This window comes from Sphaerodactylus townsendi, linkage group LG08 (assembly GCF_021028975.2).
Source record: "Sphaerodactylus townsendi isolate TG3544 linkage group LG08, MPM_Stown_v2.3, whole genome shotgun sequence".
Classification (NCBI taxonomy): Eukaryota; Metazoa; Chordata; class Lepidosauria; order Squamata; family Sphaerodactylidae; genus Sphaerodactylus; species Sphaerodactylus townsendi.
The window spans coordinates 53,785,266-53,807,660 of NC_059432.1; the positions used below are offsets into that span (position 1 = coordinate 53,785,266).

Genomic DNA, 22,395 nt, shown 5'->3' on the forward strand with positions numbered 1-22,395 from the left:
TCTTCGGAACCCTCTCAGTCCCACCAATATCACAAGGTGTCAGTTGTGCGGAAAGGAAGGAAAGGGGGTTTGTAAGCCCCTTTGAGTCTCCTTACAGGTGAGAAAGGCAGGGTATACATCCAAACTCTTCTTCTAGTACTTATAATGGGTCAAAGCACTGTATATACATTTATCTCTGCAAAAACTGTATGAGGTCAACAGACACTGGCTTTTTGCAAGAAATTATGGATCAGGACCCATCTTCCCTCTCCCAATCCCTGATTTTCTCACTGTTTGGAAATGCTAATATCCAGTTCAGACGAAGATAAAAGCAGAACTCAGAGCTTTCCAGGAACAAATTCAACATTATATTCATTGGATCACACTGCCTCAAAATGAAGCTTCAATTCACTAGGGATAGAATGGCCTAGAAGAAGGATCAGTGGAAGCTATAATAATCTGACCTTACATAACACTCAGCATGCCACAACTTATTTTGTTTATGGCTATCAGATATCTGCAGATGAAATATACAAACCCATTAAGATTTTCAAAGTTGCTAAGAATCTGAGGGACTTACTCAAGGATCTAAAGATAGTTGTTCACTGATGTGATGACACTGATGATAGTATTACGGAAACCATCACCAGGTACAGGCTACAATATAATTTCTTACCTCATCTGAAATGTGATCGCAGTGTTCGATTAAACGATGTCGCAATGGATGCCTGTTGATGTCCATCAGTGTTTCTGGCTCCCTCTGTTCTCCAAGGATGAAGCAAACCATCTCATGCACTAAGACATCTGAAGTGACTTGACGAACGATACGATGCAACAGAGCAGTTGATGTGAGAATCCCCATCTCTGAACTAAACACAGGAAGGATATTAAGCAAATGTAGGGGAGTCCCACCTTTTTCGGATGGAAAAAGATTACTTACGTTTGCATTAGCTGGGGTTCCATGACACCAACAAAAAATCGGTCTCGTACTGAGCCTGCCATGGCAATGGCCGTAATCTGAAATAAAGAACACAGAAGAGCTGCCGTTCTGATTCACAAAGTATTCTAAACTCATTTTAGACGGTACACAAACAAAGGTTAAAAAAAGGACTTTCAAACCTTCTGAGCTTCCTTGATAAGCTGATCACAGTAATCAAACCAGGAAAGAAATGAAATGAGGGCTCTTTTCCCTGGAAAAGCAGATGTATCTTCTTTGTGGCTGTATGAATCCAAGCTGAATGGCAACAAGAAAAAAAGCACTGAGCACATATACTTCATTCTTATTGCAAAACAACCAGAGATAATCTGACTACAGTGGAAGAATATTGCTCGTGTCATCGATGCCACCATGTTTACTGTTTCTGAGCTACCTAAAGCTTGGTGAATAAGGTGGGATTAAAATTTCTTTTTTAAAAAAAATAATTAAAATAGCTCATGGCATAAGATGCAATGCAAACAAAGACAATATTCTTACCCCCAGTTAATTCCTTCCACTGTTTCAATATCTAAGGGATCCATTGACTGCGGGAGGGCTTTGTACAAGGAGGCCAGCCTGTCCGTCAGCAGTTCGCATAAGCATGTACTTTGGGTTAGGCATCTGGCAGCAGCTGGCTCAGGCAAACTCACTAGAAGCATGAGGCCTTCACAAGCTTTCACAGCGATTCGGCCATCCTGTCACACATGAGAAGAAGGCAGAAATACGTTTTTCTTGAGGTTCAAAAGTCCCGTGCTTACGGCAGCTATTTACATCACTTTTTTGTTCTCAAAAGAAAAAATAAGAACTCTGTATGACCAGCACAACTGCCTAGAATGCACCCTAATAAATCAATCAAGGGCAGCCTCAGCCACTTCTATCATACTAGTTTCTACGCCCAGTTATATACTGCAAGTAAATACAGCTTACAGGATACTTTCAACCTTATCCTAAGAAATTTTCAACAGGGCTTATTACCAAGAAACACTTGCAGTCTAATCCAATGAAGGTAGAAAATCAAAGAAGATGAGTGTGAGAGGTGGGAAGTTGTAGTTTAAATCTCACCAGAGCCATAAGTTTGCTAGGTGATTGTAAGCCATTATTCACACAGCTTCAGTTCCCTATCAACAATATGGGGAAGGATTACTAACAGAATGGACGTGAAACACTTTGACCACCAGCAATGCTATATCAATAGTAATACTTATCTTCATCCCCGCAGACACATGGGTAAACTATTGGGTAGCAAGTGAGTCTTGCAATCCTGAGCAATATTGTCAAGAATACCAATATGGCCACTTCAATTCAAATACTACAAATTAACTCCAACTTATGAGAAGAATAAAACTTCTCCAAACACAGCATCTACTACATGCCTTCCAGTGGAGCCATTATGATCACTTACACAAGGATGCTATCAGGAAACAGGTTCCTCCCCCCACCCCATTTCCCCACAGAGTGGTGGTACTTAAGAGCACCTCCTAGGCTTTTCCTGCCTTCCTTGAGATCTTCTAAAACCTGATTTATGGCAACATTATGGAAAAGAATGCGGAGTCAAAATCCTTGTTTTCCCATCCACAGCTGCACCACTTAGCCTGCCCCCACAACAGCCATTTTCCCCAATCACCTTTTTTGTTTTTTCATCAGCAATTAAACAGTGTTCGTGATATTTAATGTTATATTGTATTAATATTTGGTGTATAAACATTAGAACATTTTATCAGGCTCTCTAATTTTCCAGCTGACATTTTAAAAAAATGTTAGTCCCGAGCCCCTTTCATTGCAGATGTATGCCTTTTGCCCTGGTATCTCTGCAATAATTTGCCAGAGATTTACTTTTTTAAAATGGAGGTTGGGAATTCAGAGGAACTGAATAATCAATTGGGTTAACTATTAATTCATTTGTGGATTATTTTAAAAACATGAAAAAGTCCCCAGTGAGGGAGGTTGTGACCACTGCCAAGGAAAACATGGAAAAACCTGCCAAGTGGAACCCGTGCATTTTGTGCTGTTTCCCTGATGCCACTGCAATATATCTGTAGCTGAAACAGCAACAGGGAAACCACACATTTTTTTCCCCCTGTCACAAGACCAGGGAATAGGGGCTCAATAAAATTGATCTAAACTAGACTAATCAGACACAGTAAATACAAAACCATAGTCAACTCCACTGCAGCCTTTATATGATAATCTATTTGCAGTATGTTGCTTTATTTTCATAGATACTACTTTAGAGGCAAGGGTAATCAATTTCCACTGTGATTCTGAGGAAGTTCCAAGCTGATTGAAAGGTTCTAATAAAAACAAATTTGCCACCTTTTTAAGAAGGGGGAGAAGGAGAAATTGCAACAGGTCAGTAACCAAAAAACAATCCTCAAATGCCGACTGAAGATTGTAATGCTGAGAAAACCATTATGTTTCTACATATTTGTAACAGGAATCTGCATAAACCAGAGCAAGGACTCCTCCTTGTCAGGTGAAGAGGCCAAAGGTTCAGAGAAGGAGGCAGTTGAGCATCTAACACCGCTACAGGAGGCAGCAGCTGAGACACTTCTAGGGGCCTCCTTTGAAGTATAGACTCTGAGATCCATCTTTTGAGTTGGACTTGAACCCTCTACCCCAGAGCCTACTGTTGACCCAGAGGTCTCTCCTCAGCCAATCCCTCAACCCTGAACCATCTTAGTCCCATTGCAGTGCTCTCTGACCTAACCAGGTGTGCTACTTCTAAGTACTGGGCTCCTGCTCCTGGATGAGAGGGGGCTGTATTTCCACTTCCTTGCACCAGGTGACCATCAGCCTTTGCTGAAACAGAATTCACACTATACTACTGTTGGCTCCAGCAACTCATGGACCTTAGCCTGAAGCAGGATGGGGGGAAGGTTTGTAGCAACACCCAGTGTATTTTCTATCAGGACAAGAATATTATCCAAAATTAAATGTTACATAAATCCACAATTAAATGTTACATAAAGTGATATTAATGCATTTGAACAGGAAAAAGTACAAGTTGTCTACCAAAAATATTCAACATGCAATCACTATATACAGGCAAAATATGCACATGGAAGCTACCACATTTATAGTACATTCATATCTTTCCTACAAGTCTTCTGTTCCCCATACATATCGACTTCTTCCCTCAGAATCCAAATGTAAATTCTACTGTGTCTGACAGAGTCAAATACAACTAACCGGGCTTTTGGTGAGATTGAGCAGAGAATTCACCAAATTATAGTTTCCATGTGGATGAAAAGCCAATGTCTCAGGAGATGTAGGGAAATTTAATTCAGCCAGACTTGTGGACAGGTCATCCGCCAGCTGAGGGAGATCACTTTCTTTCTCTGCTTGTTCCACTCTTGCTTCTTCAAGCTGAACAGATTGTTCTGTATCTGTTGTCCCCAAATCCTGGCCTTTTTGCACATCTTCTGCAATTAATTTGGGTGTACTTTTTGAAACCGTTGCTTTTAGTTTGTTCTGAAAAGTATAAGATCCGTGCAAAGAATTACATAGATGAAAAATGGTGTTTACCATAAAAGAGAAATACATCAAAAGGAATATTTCCTAACTAAAGCAGTGACAAATGCAGTTATCCTAAATGAATGAAGAAACAGCAAAAATAAACAGGCAAATGGTTCATTAGGGTCTAACTACCGTATATACTCGTGTATAAGTCGACCCAAGTATAAGTTGAGGAACCTAGTTTTGCCACAAAAAACTGGGAAAACTTATTGACTCGTGTATAAGTCGAGGGTGGGAAATGCAGCAGCCAGCAGAACAGAGCAGGGCGCCGCCGCCATTCCCCCTCTGCCCCAGGGAGAGTGCAGCCACCTTTTCCCTGGGGCAGGGGGGTTCCCTGCACAGAGCAAGGCGCCGCCACCTTTTCCCCTCTGCCCCAGGGAGAGGGCAGCCGCCTTCTCCCCGGGGCAGAGGGAGTTCCCTGCACAGAGAAGGGGGCCACCGCCATTCCCCCTCTGCCCCAGGGAGAAGGTAGCCGCCTTTTCCCTGGGGCAGAGGGAGTTCCCTGCTTGGCACAACCCCCCCCCCCCGGCGCGGTGCCCTCCTCACGCTTACTTTAACAAACAGAGCAGGTTTGAGAAAGAGGCCTGCCTCTGTTCCCTTCCAGCTTCGAACAACTTGGTGGGAACTACATTTCCCAGGGTCTCCCCCGAAAAATCACTGACTTGTGTATAAGTCGAGGGGGGCATTTTTCAGCCTTAAAAAGGGGCTGAAAAACTCGACTTATGCACGAGTATATACGGTAACTGAGGAGTTGCAAGATTTTATTTTTTTAAGACTGGGGAAACTTTCAGTCCAAACTTGATATACAGATCAGGTGTCCAGTTGTCATTTTATACTCATTATTCATTAACTTTCTTCCAGCAATTTTTCAATTTTGAGTCATCATTCATATATTGTATTTCATCCACCATTAATATCTTGTGATCACCTGTGTATATATAATAGACTTGTATGGTTAAAAAACAATATTTGCACATGTTCCCACTAATAAAATACTAAAGGTGTTTCTGAATGGTGGGCTTTATTCCACAGGGTTGTGGGCTATACAGCTATGATCAAAAGACCTGCAATAACTGGAATGCTTCTTCAACCCACATTTTTTAAACCAGCCTCTGTGTCAGTCCAATAGGTCTGGAAATAAATGTCCTTTCCTTATTCCATCAAGTCACCGAAATAAGTGAATGCTGCTTGATTTGTCCTATCTTCAGTACAAATGTCACATTTACTATATGAAGTAAACCTTTTGACACCAACAGATGCAACAGAAAATGTGGATTTTTCAGGTCAACACCCCAATCCATCTTATCACTATGCTTCTGGAAATACCATTTCCAATTTAATCATGCTTCTATGCAGCATGCCTCTAAGAAAAACAAAAGATGTTATAAGAACCAGGAGTCACTGTCAGGAAACGGAGCAAAAGGCAAAAGAACACAGCCATATTCTCCTACCCATAAAAGCTATTTCTGTGCACTTGCGATGATAATAAAATCTTATGAATCTTACTGAAGGCCTTAGAGGTCGCTTGATTCATCTTCTTGAAGGAGAAAAATTACACTCCTGCTAATAAATCTTATCTTTGAAGATGGAATTAATGCATCTTCCATGGGGAGGGCAACAGGATGGAATTCATGCATTAAGCTGAGGTTGCATAAACACCAGTTGTGTATATAAACACTCCTGAGAAAAGATGTATGGACACCCAAGTTTTTCTTTCTGGAGGAACATGCAACACTCCATGCATCAGAGAAAATGACCTCATGGCAGACATATCTGACTGTTTGTACCCAACACCATTAATTCCTAGCGTATGTATTGGGCAAAAGGGTAGAGAGGAGGGCAAATAGCGAAGAAGAAGAAGAAGAAGAAGAAGAAGAAGAAGAAGAAGAAGAAGAAGAAGAAGAAGAAGAAGAAGAAGAAGAAGAAGAAGAAGAAGAAGAAGAAGAAGAAGAATTAGTCAGCACAGAATCGCTGTAGATCATCGCAGCTGATCTATAATACCATTTACACTAAAACATCATTCTCCACACTCCACTATATTTTTATCTTACTCTTCTACCAAGAAGTTCAAGATTGTATACATGGCTCACCCTTCCACTATTTTATCCTCGCAACAACCCTGTGAATGAAGTTAGATTGAAACAGAACGGCTGGCCCAAAGTCATCCTGTGATGTGATGGTCTCTCTACTGTTGGGTGTAAATTAATCCTGATTTAAATCCAAATCCCTCAGCCCTAGACCAGAATTCCATCTAGTTTCTAAATGTGTTGGGTTTAACTAACCGTACATGGCTTTCTGGCATCATATCTACATTACCTGGTGCCCACATGTGTAGCTGTAGCACCTAGCACATCAGGAATTCATGGCCTGCACACTCAGGACACCTGCTCAATCCAAATGTGACATTGAGTATTAGCTGGTGATAACTAAAAAATTTTAAATGCAATGTCATGTTTAAACTGAAATTTGGACCTAGAGAGGGGTTGATGGGTCAATGACATAAATAATAGCCACAAGTCTTTACATTACTTTCTCCACAAATATTGAAAATGAGCATGGCTATAAGGTAAAAACAAAATATAGACCATAAGGGCTATGCTTAGAAGCAGAATGGACCCTCCAAAAGCATGGCATTATGTATTCTTTGACCAGCTCCAGATATCCTGTGTTTCCTAGAGTTAATCAAACTACCCCAATACTGTGGTTACAGACAGGAATCAGCTAATGGTATTTCAGTATTAGTTGGTTACAAAGAAACCAAAACAAAACTGGTCAACTGTTAGTTGATGCATCAACTAAGCAAAACACACTGGGATCACAAGTTTTTCATGCAGTTCTGAGGCCCACCTGCTCACCTGCCTCCTGGAAGTGTATAATACTGGATCCTGAACCACCTAATAGGAAAGTTTAATAAAACATGCTCTGTGTTTTCTGATTCGTGATTACCACCAAGGGACTTCATTGCCATACCAGTAAAGATAATAAAAACAAGCAATATATAATAGCAAAAAAAAGGGGGGGGGGGCAACTAAATTCAATGGCAAATTGCAAGTAGATGAATTCTTTAGATCTTTGTAAAGACTGAACAAAATATTTTAAAAAACCCACGTCCCAATACTAGCTTTCAGAAATCTGGCACACCCTAAAATAATATCCTAATAAAGTTCCCATCATAAAAATGTCTCATACTGTGATAGGTTTAGTATGGACCATTATTTTAAACATATCATATGTGGATAAACATGTTTTATCATTCAATCTTTGCCTGAATATCATTAATTTTAAAGATGCAAGGAAGTTGTCATCTTGTTTATCTATTTGCACCCTTTCTCTCTACTGTTGGGTGTAAATTAATCCTGAATGCCAGTGACGTCTCTGAGTCGGAGACGTGTGTAGACTAGATTTACTAGGTCTACCTTTATTTGTTCCCCTTCAAGCAGAATTTTTCTACTCCTACTCTAACCTTTAATTCCTGTAGTCTAGAAAATGACAGAGGGAGTCTATAGAAATGTCACTCTCTCTGTAACAAAAAACAAAGTGATACTGTAGAATGTAAGAAAAAACTCTGGTAAATATATCAGCTAGATAACTAAACAACATACACATATAGGGCATGAAGCGATACATAAAAGCCTAATAATACCTTGCATCTCAAAAAACAACAACCAAAGTTGTCAAAGCTATTTCTAAATGCAGATATTCTCACTACTTCAGTGATAGCTTTCATCAAAGATTGGCCATTTCTGCACTGCCTCACACACAGAGGTACACCAGCATAGTTGATGCCTGTGCACCCCCCAGGGCTGTTCTCATGGTGCCCTGCGAACGGCCCCAGTGACCCTGCAGCCCATGGGGCCACGTTCGCCAGGGATGCCAACACAGATCCCTCTTACCTTATCTCCCGGCTGCCGTTGCACCGGAGAGGGCAGGGGATATGCCCCTGTGGCCATGGCAATGCCTCCAGGGCCAGAGGTCAAGAGGCGTGTCCCCTGGTCTCTCCAGAGCAATGTGGCTGGGGGACAAGGTAAGAGGAATCTGCACTGGCGTGGGGTAAACCTGGTGCCGTTTGCTCAGCACCGAATGGAAGCCGGCGTTTTCCAAAAGCTGTTTGGAAAAACGCCATTGTGGGGGGAAAATGCCACCATAGTGGTAGCTGTGCAACCCCCCCCCCCCCCCCCATAACAGCATTTTTCCGGCCCCACACCGGTCTAAGTGGGCTGTGCAGAAGCAGCCCTAGTCTCATGGAAGAAAAAATCAACCTGGGAAAAAATCATGTCTAAGCCATGCTAGTAGTGCCCTGATGCTCCTAAATAGAGCTTGAATGCATCTGACTAAACCACAAAAAACACAGAGATATGCTCCTTTAGTTATCTGCAGGAAGAACAGAGATTGATGATTTTGCCCTAGTACGCCTAAAAACAGAGCCCCTATTAGAACACTAATAAAAAATGCCTTCATTAAATACATGTGTGAGTTTAAAGTTCTGTCAAGCTGTAGCCATTTTATGGTGACCCTGTAGGGCAGAAGTCAGCAACCTTTACTATCAAAAGAGCCATCCCCGCCCCCGCAAAAAGAAAAAAAAACTGTCTGAAGCCGCAAAATATATTTGAGCCTTACAATGAAGGTAACACAGCCTAAAGACTAAAAGCCTACTGACATTACTAATAGGTCTAATTAAGCATTCACTGATATGTTTTACCACATGAGGCTATACTCTGCAGTGGACGATTTATGATTATTTGGTACTTCAGCTTTGCATTTTCATTAGAATAATACCATGTTATGTTGCAGTTATGAAATTATAGAACTACAATAAAGAAAAAATGTTTATTCTTTGTCATATTTATTGGGGGAATGCTATTATCAACAAAAATACAAACTTGAACATTTGTGAAGTGGAGAAGAAAATCCACAGGCATATGTATTCTTTGAAATACAGTAACTATAAAGAGTAACGCAGGCCTATTTACAGTCATCCCATAATTAATGACTAGCTGGCCCTCCCAAAATAGTGCCTCTCTTGCATCAGGTTTGTAATATTTAAAAAGTGGCTTTGATTTGTTTAGTAAGATGTAACTGCACTTTTGAAGGATTTTAAAAACTCTACTGTCAATTTTAAAAGATGCTGCTAAACATTTTTTCAAAAAAATAAAACTGAAGCAACAATAGACAGCAGATGTTTACAACATCCCCTTTCATACTACTAACACTCAGTGCACTTCTGAATTAACATGGACAGAATCAGATTGTTGCATACTCTTCTGGAAATCTTACATTTATGTACACATCCAGTTACTCAGACTCTAAACTTTTTTTGTTCTTAACAGCAAAAGCTAATACCCTGCCACCGGTTTGCATCTTGAATCACTACAAGACATACAGTCCAACCCTTGCCATGCCACTGCACCATTTCCGAAGGGCATTCAGGCAGCATGGGAAGGTTGTGAAAAGAAAAAAACACAACCCGGCTGCCAGACATGCAGAATAATGCACTTTCAATCCACTTCCACAATTGCTTGCAAGTGGATTTTGATATTCCGCACAGTACAACCCACCTGCAAAGTGCACTGAAAATGGATTAAAAGTGCATTGTTCCGAATGTACAGAAGAGGCCAGAGAATCTCCCATAGCTTTAGACTGACGCTATCCAAAAGAGTGGCCCAAGTCCAATTTCTATGGAGGCAGCACACCTGGGATGAAAGCCTGGTAGAAGCCAACTAAGGTTGGCTCCATCCCCTGGAATGCTCCCAGCCATGCTAGACTATCGTCCTGTGCTGGCGGAGCTGGGAAATGGTGCGCACCCCTCCCCCCAAATCTGGATTGGGCTACATGTATTTTAAAACGAGTGGAAAACTCGATCCATCAGCTCAGCTAGTATGAATGGGCTTCATTTATAAATCTTCCAGCAAATACATCTGGCTACCATTGTTTAGTTTAGAACCTCAGTATTGTTTCCTCCTCCTCCCAGGAAAGCCAAAGCCCTCCAATATGTCCCTCTCAATGGATTCACACATGCATGCAATCCAGTTTGTCCAAAACCCACCACTAAACAAAAGACCTTTCAATTGCTCATGTGACCCTTCCCTCCCCACTCACATTGATGCTTCCTGGAGGCTGTCATGCAAAAATGACGTTTCAACCTACTGAAGTTGGAATAGGGGGTGGAGCTTTAGAAAGGCAGTGAGCTCACAAGAGCCTTCCCAGCACCAGGAGACATCACGGTGGCTCCCACTCATAAGCTTCAAAGCACTAAGCAGGCAGTGAGTTGTCAGACTTTACATCCATAGCAACTGTGCAGAACTATTGCAGCCATGACTAGTCTTTAAGAGGCTCTGATTTCTCCTTCTGCCTGGTTGGATATCTACTCAAATAGGGAGCCACTGTAAAGCAGCAAAAGAGTCCCATGTGATTCTGGAACCGCAGGATGTCTATCCCCAACATAGGGTTTTCAGTACAAGAGAACAATAGAGGTGGTTTGCCATTGCTTTCCTCTACATTGCAATCCTAGAATTCTTGGTGGTCTTCCATCCAAGGACTAACCCTGCTTAGCTTCCAAGAGCTGACCAGATCAGGCTAGCTTGGTCATCCATATCAGGGCAATAAATAAATACTAGTTTACTTCTATGTAGGATGTAGCTTTTAAATGGACTGGACAGCACAACATCTATCATACCATTTTTAAAATACCAAAATGTACTACAACTACAGTTATTAAACTCTATGATCCACCTACCTCAAGGAAGAAGTTAACTAAGTAGGGATCTTGTTTCAGCTTTGCACACACTATGCAGAGAAACTGTATTTCTTCATTTTCTGTAGGTGCAGCCAAGACTTCACCACAAAGTCTGATTAATTTCTGTCAACGGAAACAATAGTCAAAATTAAAACTCTAAGGAAAAAAACTCCTTCTTATGCATGTATTGCAGAATTGTAGGGGAGAAATATAACACTGGATACCATATTTAAAAAAATAGAAATACCAAAATGTTACATCCAAAATACAAGAAATAGTGATTAAAAGTCATAACAGTACCTGCACAGGTCTGTGCACATTTATATGTGGAAGAAGAGGCTGCCGTATTCTTCCCAGAAGTTTTGTATAAAAGGACAGAACCTGCTGCTTCATGCCTGGCGGACACTAAAAAAAACCCAACAAATATACAAGGATCACACAAACCATTGTAAAAACAGGTAAACAAGAGAATCTAAGAACATTAACTTAGTAACATCAAATGTATCTGACATCCTACTGGTTTGAAAATAAAGACAACTGATGAAAAGCTGTTATCTAAGTCAGTTAAGAATGTTAACTCTTGCTAATGTATTTTATGTATTTCACATCAGCTTTTTGATCTAATTAGCTACATGGGTTAAAATCCAACAAAGGTCAATGCACAGTGAATTTCCTTCTGCTCAGGAATGACTAATGTTTCTTTCTGGCAGTAGTTCCTTGTGCCTCAAGGGGTGTCCATATAGAAGACCCCCAGTCTCCAGGAGAGAATGCTGAAAAGGCCCCAAGCATGCAATATCACACAAAGTATTTTTCAATGCAAGTGCTCTTTTTACTGCAATTCAAGATCGGGGTTCCATGTGCTTGATCCAAAGGAAAGTTTCCACCAGCACAAAGAGGATTCCTGATGACCTCCCAATGATAGCAGATTTTCAATTTGCATCTCATGCTGTTCCCCAGGGCCTGCTATCCTCAAGGAGCAGCATTTCGGGGAGCTCAATGCAGCAGAGAAAGAGGGAGGCATCCGGAGACAGTCTACTCATCCAGTCCCATGTTGGCTGGATGACAGCCTTCTTCTGAGAATACTTAGCCATTACTGTCTTAAAGCAGTTTTCACTACTTTGATCTGAGCAATGGTCAAGTTTCTTTGTACCATGTTGTAGCAAGACTTACAAAAAAAGAAGTCTATATGCTACAACCCTGCTTAGAATGGCTAAATATCAAATGCTAAGGTAACTCACATTCTATAACAGGAGTGTATGCTGATTCGTAAAACAAATATAACAATGCAGCATGTCCACTGTTCTCACTGCCTTTACTCCGCAAGTGATTAAGAAAGAAAACCAAAGCATTTGAACTTCTAGGTAATATCTCTAGACTATTTCCATCCCTCTTCCAAGCCTGAAGGGTTTTCACACTCAAGCCAACTATCTCCTAATTCAAATGAGTTTCTACATTTGGATGATTAGAACTGTGTGAACTAGAACCATACTGCAAACTCTACAAAATCTACTTGGTTCTGCAGAATCCTGTAGATCATCACTTTCTTGAAATTGTGTGTAGGGAAAAGATCAGACAACACACTACAGTTTCTGGAAAAGAATTAGAAACAACCCAAGGGCAACACAATTCCAGAGTTCAGAGATGAAAACATTTTATATTCAGCACAATTCTCTCCATGACTTTATAGCATCCAGTGGGTAGCCATGTTAGCCTGTAGTAGAATACCTTATGGATCAAAACAAAATTCTAGGGGGTAAGCTTTTCTGAATCAAAGCTCACTTTATCAGATGTATGACAAAGTAAGCTTTGACTCAGAAAAGCTGATATCGCTGGAATTTTTTTGCTGATCTATGACAGGGGTCCCCAACTTTTTCGAGCCTTTGGCACCTTTGAAATTATGACATAGGAATGTGTATGCAACCACAAAATGGTTGCTTCAAGAGGCAGAGCCACACACAGAGGAAGCTGAAGTGTAAGGGAAAAGATAGATAACTTACAGATACATTGGGAAAGACAAGTGAGAGAGAATAAAGCCAACACTATGGGGGGCTACTGCCACTGAAACAATGTTATTTTGATCTGTCCTACTAATAGACTCCAGTGGTTAGGATTTGATGAGAAAGATGTATGACCATCATCAAACAAACACCTCAATACTTAATTTGGGTGGGACAAGTACCTTATTGGGGGTACAACACGTGTACTCACAACATGTGTACTCACCAGCGTTCTTTGGAGTTCTCTTATTTTATGAGATTCCCAAGCTACTTAAAAGAACTAATGATTCCCCATTACATAAGAGTATTTCTGCTTGTTTGGTTAAATTCTTTTCTCTCAGCCAGACTGGAATGCCGATCGGTAGGCATAGCATAAGACATAATTTGTAAATGAGGATCTGGTCAACTTGAATCCTTGGAACATATTTTCCTGGACTATGGAATCTGGTCTGATTTGAGAAAAATGTATTTGTCCTCCCTCTTAATACGTCACATGAATTTTCCATCTCAAAAAAATTGTCAGTTTATCCTTGTAGATGAAGATCCAAACGCTACCTTAGCAGTTACTAAATATTTAGCTTTGATGATTGCCTGTAAAAGAGTTGGATCTCAATCTGTTCAAAACTTTTGAGTGAAAAGACTAGTAAGATAAGTAAGCAAGCAAGGCATCTGCCTAGCCAATTGGATTGCCAAGCTTGAAAAAACAGGAGAATCCCACAGCCTGAAATAATCAAATCTAATTATTTGTAAACAGTCTGAAATAAACATTTATGCTCATTCACTGAATTTGGGGTTTCTGTGGAAGAATAGACATACTTACGTCAGCCTTGCCCAGGGTGTACAACGTCTCCAAGATCTTGTGATGTAGCAAATATTCCATGCAAGGTCCTGTTTCCCCAGATTCCCTCTCATTTTCCTCCTGAATTAAAATATCCAACATTTGTTCCAGGTGGGATGGAATGTTGGTATCAGTCACAGGAGCTTTGTCATCTACAGCGAAAGAACCCATTAAAAATGCAACCTTAATTTTAAGTTCAATATCTCTATGATATTGAACACTCATACAACCACACATATTTTAGTTGTTCTTTTTCACTTTCTCCTATTGTAGGATTAACAGAAAAAAGACAAATAAATAAACCGTTTCACCTAAACTTTTAAATCAGCATGCTTACAAGGAACTGAGCTGTATATTGAAGGGGGATAGTTATGCTGTTTCAGAGGTCATATATACAGAAGACCGGGAATAATCAAAACAACAATAATTGCTTGAGGATAAACTCAGTTGCCCACCAACCCCTTTCTGAAGTTAAATCCTACTATAAAACCTAGTAAAACCTACTATAAAACCTATAAAACCTTTTTGAATTTTATACTGGAGGAAATTGACAACACTGAAGTCAATGAACTCTATCCTGCATTAATTTGTATAGGAGGCTGAATTCAGAGGTGGCATAATTTTATACGATGCATCTGGAAGTAGTTTTCACTGTCATACTACAAGCATACAAATAATCTAGTGGCAAGTTTGCTGTTCCCTCTTATGCAAGTGTCTACAAATAACTGTCATTTGAGTACAAAGAGGAACAAGGTCAGAGGAATAAATTGCAACATCCAATGACTACTGGACTCTAGACTGGCACCACAGAATATGCAGTAGTACAGGCCACTGTGATTTATCATACACAAGACCCATGACTAACCTACCTGCCCAATGATTTCATTATTTCCCAGATCATTACATTGGTAACACAAAACAAAGCAGGAGTTATTCAATGAAGAAGCAAATAAATTTTTCTTACCAGAGGTCTCTATGTAGTAATGGGTAATAGCTTTCCAGTGGTAAACAAAGTCTTCTTGTAGTGGAAGGGAAGGTGCAAGCTACAGACACAAGAAGGAACAGGAGGTAGACATGACAAAAACATAGTTTTGAAAAACTGAAAGCAATATACAACAATATTTATTAATGTTTCAGAACAGAAGTAAATAAGAATATAAGTTACAATAGAACATTTGACCAGGATCCTCTGAAATAGTGGAAATTTTTCTGGTGTAACCAACTATAGGAACTCTGTGAGCTCTGGCCACTAGCCTTAGGCCTTCCCCAGTTTGTTCAACAGGCCAAGATGAAGCAATAATCAATCACTCCAACCCATCTTTATTTCATGACACTTAGATATATTTCAGGACTCCTTAAGCTATCCCTACAGTCTGGTTCTAATACTCTCACAATGTACTGAATGTGAACTTCTATCATAAGTCACAGAAAGTTATATTCCCCATTCAGCAGACAGAAAGATTATGCACAAACCTTAATACAGCCACATAATCTTACTTTCTATCATGCTCATAGTGGAATCAATTGTAAACTGGTTTACTCAGAAGCAAGTCCCATGTTATTCAATGTGGTTTATTCCCAGGAAAGTGCCATGCTTTTTCCCTGAAATCTGCAAATGGCACCAGGTTGGAGACGCTGTTTTTAGGCACCTCCGTTCTGTTTCTCCACACTTACCTTCTCTCCCTGCGGAGCTCCACAGAGACGAGACACATCCATGCTGCCGTTCGACGTCCAGTGGTTGGAGGGCAGCATGGGCTCCTCATCCCTGCGGAGCTCCACAGGAAGAGAAGGTAAGTGTGGGGAAACAAAATGGAGGCGCCTCCACAGGCCGCAGCCACTCTGGGGCTGCTTGCACCTCAGCGTGTGAATTTCCCTGGGGCCACACCAGCATCATATATGCCGATGTGCAGCCGCTGTGGGGGCCTGTGTGGAACGGGCCTATGTTAAATAGAAAGAAAAATGGATAAAAAAGTGCTTTTACATTTTTCACTTTGCATGAGATTCTTCCTTCACACTTTAGCAATCCTCAGATGTGCTTCCAATGGTAACCAGGAATGACTTACAGAACAGCTGTCCCCAGCTGTGCAGCTCCTTCTTATGCCGGTGATCATGAGAAATATATGGCACTGGTATGAAAACTCACCACACCATCAGGGAAAGCTACCATGGGGAAAGCTATTTTCAAACATGCTATCACAGAGAAGCATTTTCCCACCATTGCCACCTCCAAATGGCATCATAACATTATGGCCAGTCCAAAATATTCCAACTGCTATGACACTCTGGCATGAAAAATATGGCTTTCAATGACATACTTCCTTTCTAGGTGACAATTAAAGCCAAGAGATACAATCTTGTGTCAGACCTTTACTGGGTTTTGTTTTTGTTTTGGGTTTATTTGCTGAACCACAAAACTACTATGAAATACAAATCAGTTTGTTGCTATTAATACTCAGGTTCACTAGTCCTCCCCATAAAAAAACCAGGAGGATTTAGCATCTGATCTTATACCAGACGGATTGCCTTTCCTTACAAACTTGGAATCTGTCTCACTGGATGTCCTATGTCAACATCTGCCTCTCCTTAAACTAGAGCAGTAGGAATCTTTATTGTGGTCTACAGAGTTACCAAGGAAGCATAGTTATGGATTTGTGTATATGAAAATACCATTCCCTGAAACACAATATCTCTTAAAGCTCAGTTCTTACAAGATTTTGGGCTAGTAGGTCAGGTAGTTTAACCACACAAGAACGGAAGTTAGTCCCAAACTTCAACACATTTCGTTGGACAGAAAGTCTATAGATTTAATACCACCATGCAAGTGAACTTATGATTGCAAATATACCTCAATGCAGTATATTTTCTTAAAACTGTGTATGTTTTCTTGAAGAAACTATAATGAGGGGCTCTCCTTTTCTAAAAAATCCCGCTGAGGTAGTGTACATTCTGAGGTAGTGTACATTCTGAGTTGCACATAACTTCAACAGTCTGATCCTATGCAGAATTAAGGTACCCACTGCTTTAAAAAAATGCCTAACTCAGCATGGTTTCAGGCTAGAAGATTCATTTGTGGTTATACTGCACCACTCCCTTCTAAAGTTAGATGACGATGATGACCCTCAAACCTTTGGAACTAGGATAACATATAATAGAGTGATAAATAAAATATTTCTAACAACTTCTAAAAACAGTGATCCAACAGAGATTTTTTAAAATCACAGTTAGATTCCAGAACCCTTACTTTAGATGACACCGGAAAATTTTAATAGTACAAAACTGGATAAAAACACACAAATCACAACCTAGCATTTTCTTAATCATAAGGCCAGGGGTCAGTAGGAGACTCTGGTCTTTTTCATTACCACGAGATAAGATACTGTATAAACTAGTATTCACAACTACTTATTTCAATCTCTAAAGATATGGCGGGTTGTTATAGTGTAGGCCAATCTTGAATTAAGCAGCATTGAAAACTATACAGGAGTAAAAAATATTGGCAGCTGCATCTTTAGCTTGATTCTTAAGGTTTACCAAGAACATGCTCAAGCAAATTAAAGGGCAACGCAACTCGTCAAAGGCAAGCCCTATTGCAGAAGCATATAATCAGCCTTGGGAATTCTTTGCCACAGGTCACAAAATTAACTAGGATGACCTGGATGTTTTGTATGGAAGGTAAAAGAGCAATTGTAATGACTTTTTACCCCCATAAATGGAAACAGGCTGGCATATGAAGGGCCTTCTAATACATTACACAGGCTCAAAGGGTCCTGAATCAATATTAAACAAACACTTTGCTTACTGTGAGGACAAAACATGCCTTACATTGCCCAGTTGTCAGGACTGTTGTTGCGCATTACTGACAGGAATAGTCTACTCAACTCTGAAGGACCATGTTTTATAAATGTTATTGTTTTTGATGTCACTTTTTAGCTTCTTTTTAAGCAAGTTTTCCAAGCACAAAGTGTTGCTTCATTCAAAGAGTATCAGTTTCTCAGGTGTTCAGAGAATGGACACAATAGCTCTACACTTCATCTTGGGCTCCTAGGCTTGTTCCTATCTAAGCCTTTCTTGGACCATGGAACAAAGGTGTCGAGAGCTTCAGGATCACAGGACTATTTGAACACAAACTTATTCCTTCCGAACGTTTCATAACAAGACTACATTCTGAATAAGTGAATGAAGTGAAATAAACATGCACCAACAAATACAGATATATCGTACAGCAGGGCTGTCATCTTAAGTGTTTGAACTGTCTCTTTAATAACGGGTGCGTTGTAGGGTGTTCTGGAAAGGTCCTATGCAGGTGTAAACGGTTTGTTACTGAAGTTATCATCTAGAAAATTAGAGATAATGGAATTTTAAAAATGTAACTGTTTACAGTTTATAGTGAGGAAAGAAAGAAAATGCTTAATTTCGACAGAGAGAGGAGCAGGGGCTCAACCTCCCCCGCAAAAAAGCCCTGCTTCTTAAGGCATAAACTGGGAGTTAGACTGAGGTGGCAAGAGGAGTCAGTCAACACAAGCCGAAATACACTTGCTTTATTACTGTAGAGGTTTCTGTTGGATGGCTCTGTGTAGGTATAGAGCTATATTGGAAGTGTGTATGCAGCTATACTGGGAGTGGGTGGACTACTTGGCTGGGATACTATAGGAACAGGTGATTGGGGAGGCAAAATTGTTGCTTGAGGAGGGCGAAAAGTCTTGGTGCTCTAATCCAGTGAAACATGCCTATAGGGATAGATGGTTGTTTTCGGTGTCGTCTTTAGAAAAGGTCCATAAAATACTGTTTATGGACCTACGAAGGAAGTCAAACAGGGCCACGTAACGCAGCCTAATCAGGAACAGTAATAAAGCACTACCGGGGTAGACTTGTTATGCTCCCAGCAGCCCAGATGCAATGCACCATCACACCCTTCATCTGGAAGCGTATTTTTCTGCAAATTAGGCCTGCCGGGTGAGGCTGGGCTGCATGCAGTTTGAGCGAGGGCGCTTCCCCCAGATTAGGCCCCGCAGGATCCCCCGATTTGCGTGGCGAGCGCCGCCGGTGGCCTTACCGCCTCCACGGCGTGCTGCAGGATGGAGGTGAACTTGGAGAACATCCTGGCCTTGGACTGAAGCAGCCGCTGCCGGGAGGATCGCGAGAGCTCCTCGATCCGCCGCCGCCGTCGCTCCAGGGTGAGGGCTGCATGCGGCGCGCCGGACCGCGGCGGGGATCGGATCGGCTACCGGCGGAGAGGCCCGTCCCCTGCGTCCCCTCCGCAGCAACAAGGGACACCGTGGCACTGACACCCGCCCGAGCCGGGCCGCGGAGCCCGGAAGCCGAGGGCCTTTGGCCGACGACACCAATGCTCGCTCCCGGCTCTCCCTCCCGCTGGCTCGATCTGCGGCGGCCGCGATTTGTGTAGTTCCCGTTGCAAACGCCTTACTCGGATGCAAGCCCAGACATCCTCCCGCCCTTAGGAAAAGGAAGGAGGAAAGAAAGACCCTCTCTGAGCTGAGCGATCCTTGTTTAGGCGGAGATCCTCTCACTGAGCTATGTGGATTCCTGCAGAGGAGGACTGCTCATCTACGCGGCCACCCAAGACCACCCCTGCCAATATAATAAGCAAGCAGACCTTTGTTTGTTTTCTTTTCTACGCGGGTTACATCTCTCCCCCCTCCCCCGTTTGTCTTGGGCACGAGAGTCACTCACCCTTTATCCTGCGGTAGTTAATCCGGAATAACTCCCATCATTTGATTTTAAAAAATATACTATCACTGATTTCCATTAAAATCCCCACTTAATTTTTGTATAGTCGAATAGAAGCCACCACTTTAATAGTCCTTAAGGTTTTTGTAATTGTGAGCACAGGAAGGGGGCTAAAGATTTATAAAGGGTGGCTAGGTGAGTGTGTGTATGTGTGTGTAAAGTGCCATCAAGTCCCAACCAGTTTATGGCGACCCCGTAGGGTTTTCAAGGCGAGAGGCTAAGAAGTGGTTAATCCATGGCTGAAAAAAAAAACCCACAAGTATCAGATTGCAGTCATTTCCTTGCTATTATTGTCTTAAGAGTTCTGGCTGTAGTCTTCAACAGTAACACAAGGCTACTAGGTTTCAAATGTCTTGTGAAGTGATCATGGCGAAATCTCTGGCTTTTTATGTAGGTAGTGGAGTGAAGTTTTTCTGTGAAGTGGAGAAGCAGTTGCTTTGCTATCTGTCCTTCCAGTGTGTATTTGTGTGTGTGTGTGTGGGGGGGGGGGGGTTGCTTGTACCATCCCAAGTCCCCATCTTTTTGTTTACATTGGTTACCCTCCTGAAAGCTGATCTGCCATTTTGCCCGCCTACTTCTTTGTTTTTGCCATGCCACTTCCATTTTGGGAGGCTGCCTGCTTGAGGTGCTCTGTGGTCCTCCCACTACTAAAAAATCCAAATGATAAGAGCCAGAACCAGCTGATCATCAAATCGGACTTCCTTGGATTTCTGCTGTCTCTACTTTAAAAATAGCTCAAAGAGCCACTACTTTTTGGAAAACTTGAAAAGAGCTTTTTATTCATTAAAACAAAACCTCAGGGGAAAGAGACTCCCTCTGTATCTTCTTCCAGACCTTCTTAGTCCTTCTCCTAGCAGTAGAAACTGCTTGATTGACTAGTCAGGACTAGGAAGCAATTCCTCTGCAGTCTGCCATACTGAGCAATAAAACATTGCAGGGCACCTACACTCCTTAACCATCAAATTGGTGTTGGGAGGGAGGAGCTCACTACTGAAACTGCCTTCACAACCATTTTAATGGGAATGGCCAGTGAGGATCATTCTGCTTTCCTCCACACAGCTCAACTGGGGTGGAGGGAAAGACAAGAAAGGCTGTCAAAAGCTTTCTTAATGAACCCGGCATTGTCAATTTAACTGGCTTCACTGCTCCATCAATAGACTTTAAATGTGATTAAAATATATATATATAAAAACCTGGGTAACCTCCCCAAACTTTGCAACTGTCCTGAAATGATTTGCAGTAGAGCGGGAGGAACTACTGTGGAGTGGGAAGGGGGAAGGCAGAGGAGGTGAGTGGAAAAACCCAAGGAAATCTTTATGTTCACTGATCTTCGCTTTCCCTGTGAAGGAAAAAAAAGTCACATTTACAGAGCATTTGGAAAATATGGAGATTCTCAGATCTGAAAGCAGGGTTAGTGCCAAAGAGAACGTACACTAAAAGCAAACATGCACAAATGGCCACTGGAGATAGCCTTCCTTTGACATCCATATTCAGTCTGTTACTAAACAATGTTGTTTTTCCCAGTACAGTATTGCCTTGTCTCCTCTTAGCTAAAACTGACACTATGGTACTAGAAGAACTTAAAATGTCTCTCAACTTTTCCCATGTCAATCTTCGATCTTCTCCCCAAATGACTCATCTCTTGTTATTCAAACTACCTGATAACACTTCTCAGATGCTTCTTTTTTTATTCAGCACAAACTTCCTTTGCATCCTTTAAAGCTCTCCATGACTTTAAAGCTCTTGCATAGCTCAGTGAATGAATTTTGCTTCTTTGCATCTATCAATCTGTGTTCAAAGACACCATGTAGTCTTACAGGTTGTTGCGGCATACCTATAGAACAGGTTGTTGCGGCATACCTATAGAAATGTTTATAGAAATTAATGGGTATGGACCTGGGTATAATGATTAGAGTGTTGCTTGGACTTGGATATGGGGGATCCAAGTTCAAATAGCTACTCTGCCTTAAAAACTTTCAGGGTGATCTTGGACCAGTCAAAAGTGATCAGTCTAATCTACCTCATGGGGTTGTTGTTGTGAGGGTAAAATGAAGGAGGGTTTGTGACAGTCTCTTTAGCATAGGCTTTTAAAATAAATCATAATATTATTCTATCTATTTCAATGATTCACCTGCACAATCATTTTATAACTTCCTAAGTTTTGGGTTCCAAGTTTTATATTTCAAATTTCTATATTTTATTTGGATTTAGATAAGCTAGGACAGGGGTAGGGAACCTGCGGCTCTCCAGATGTTCAGGAACTACAATTCCCATCAGCCCCTACCAGCATGGCCAATTGGCCATGCTGACAGAGGCTGATGGGAATTGTAGTTCCTGAACATCTGGAGAGCCGCAGGTTCCCTACCCCTGAGCTAGGATTATTGTAAATAATAATATTGGGTTGGATCATATATGTTTTCACCCAAGCCAAAGAGGGAGGAAAAACCACCCTTGACTGCCTCCAATGAGGCCTTGTGTGACAAGCTCCCCACCCCCGTTACCACTGAGGGGATACACACAGCCACCTAAGATTTTAGGGATCTAGGTTTGTTTTGAACTGTAAATCTTCCCCTCATTTCCAGGTGTTCTTCGGGTAGTGAGTGCATAG

The 22,395-nt window shown here is 41.4% G+C and overlaps 1 protein-coding gene across 1 annotated transcript in view; it reads right to left on the minus strand.

The window, feature by feature from the left end:
- Positions 1–19,593, minus strand: part of FHIP2A (FHF complex subunit HOOK interacting protein 2A) — a 38,659-nt gene extending 19,066 nt beyond the window's left edge. Inside the window, exons 1-10 of the mRNA XM_048505617.1 lie at positions 19,093–19,593; positions 15,004–15,082; positions 14,022–14,191; positions 11,505–11,609; positions 11,205–11,327; positions 4,145–4,426; positions 1,454–1,650; positions 1,099–1,213; positions 920–996; positions 656–848 (exon numbers count right to left, since the gene is read on the minus strand). Coding sequence (XP_048361574.1) covers positions 656–848; positions 920–996; positions 1,099–1,213; positions 1,454–1,650; positions 4,145–4,426; positions 11,205–11,327; positions 11,505–11,609; positions 14,022–14,191; positions 15,004–15,082; positions 19,093–19,137 — 1,386 coding nt within the window. The 5' untranslated portion in view covers positions 19,138–19,593. The remainder of the gene's footprint in view (positions 1–655; positions 849–919; positions 997–1,098; positions 1,214–1,453; positions 1,651–4,144; positions 4,427–11,204; positions 11,328–11,504; positions 11,610–14,021; positions 14,192–15,003; positions 15,083–19,092) is intronic.
- Between the last annotated feature and the right edge of the window lie 2,802 nt (positions 19,594–22,395).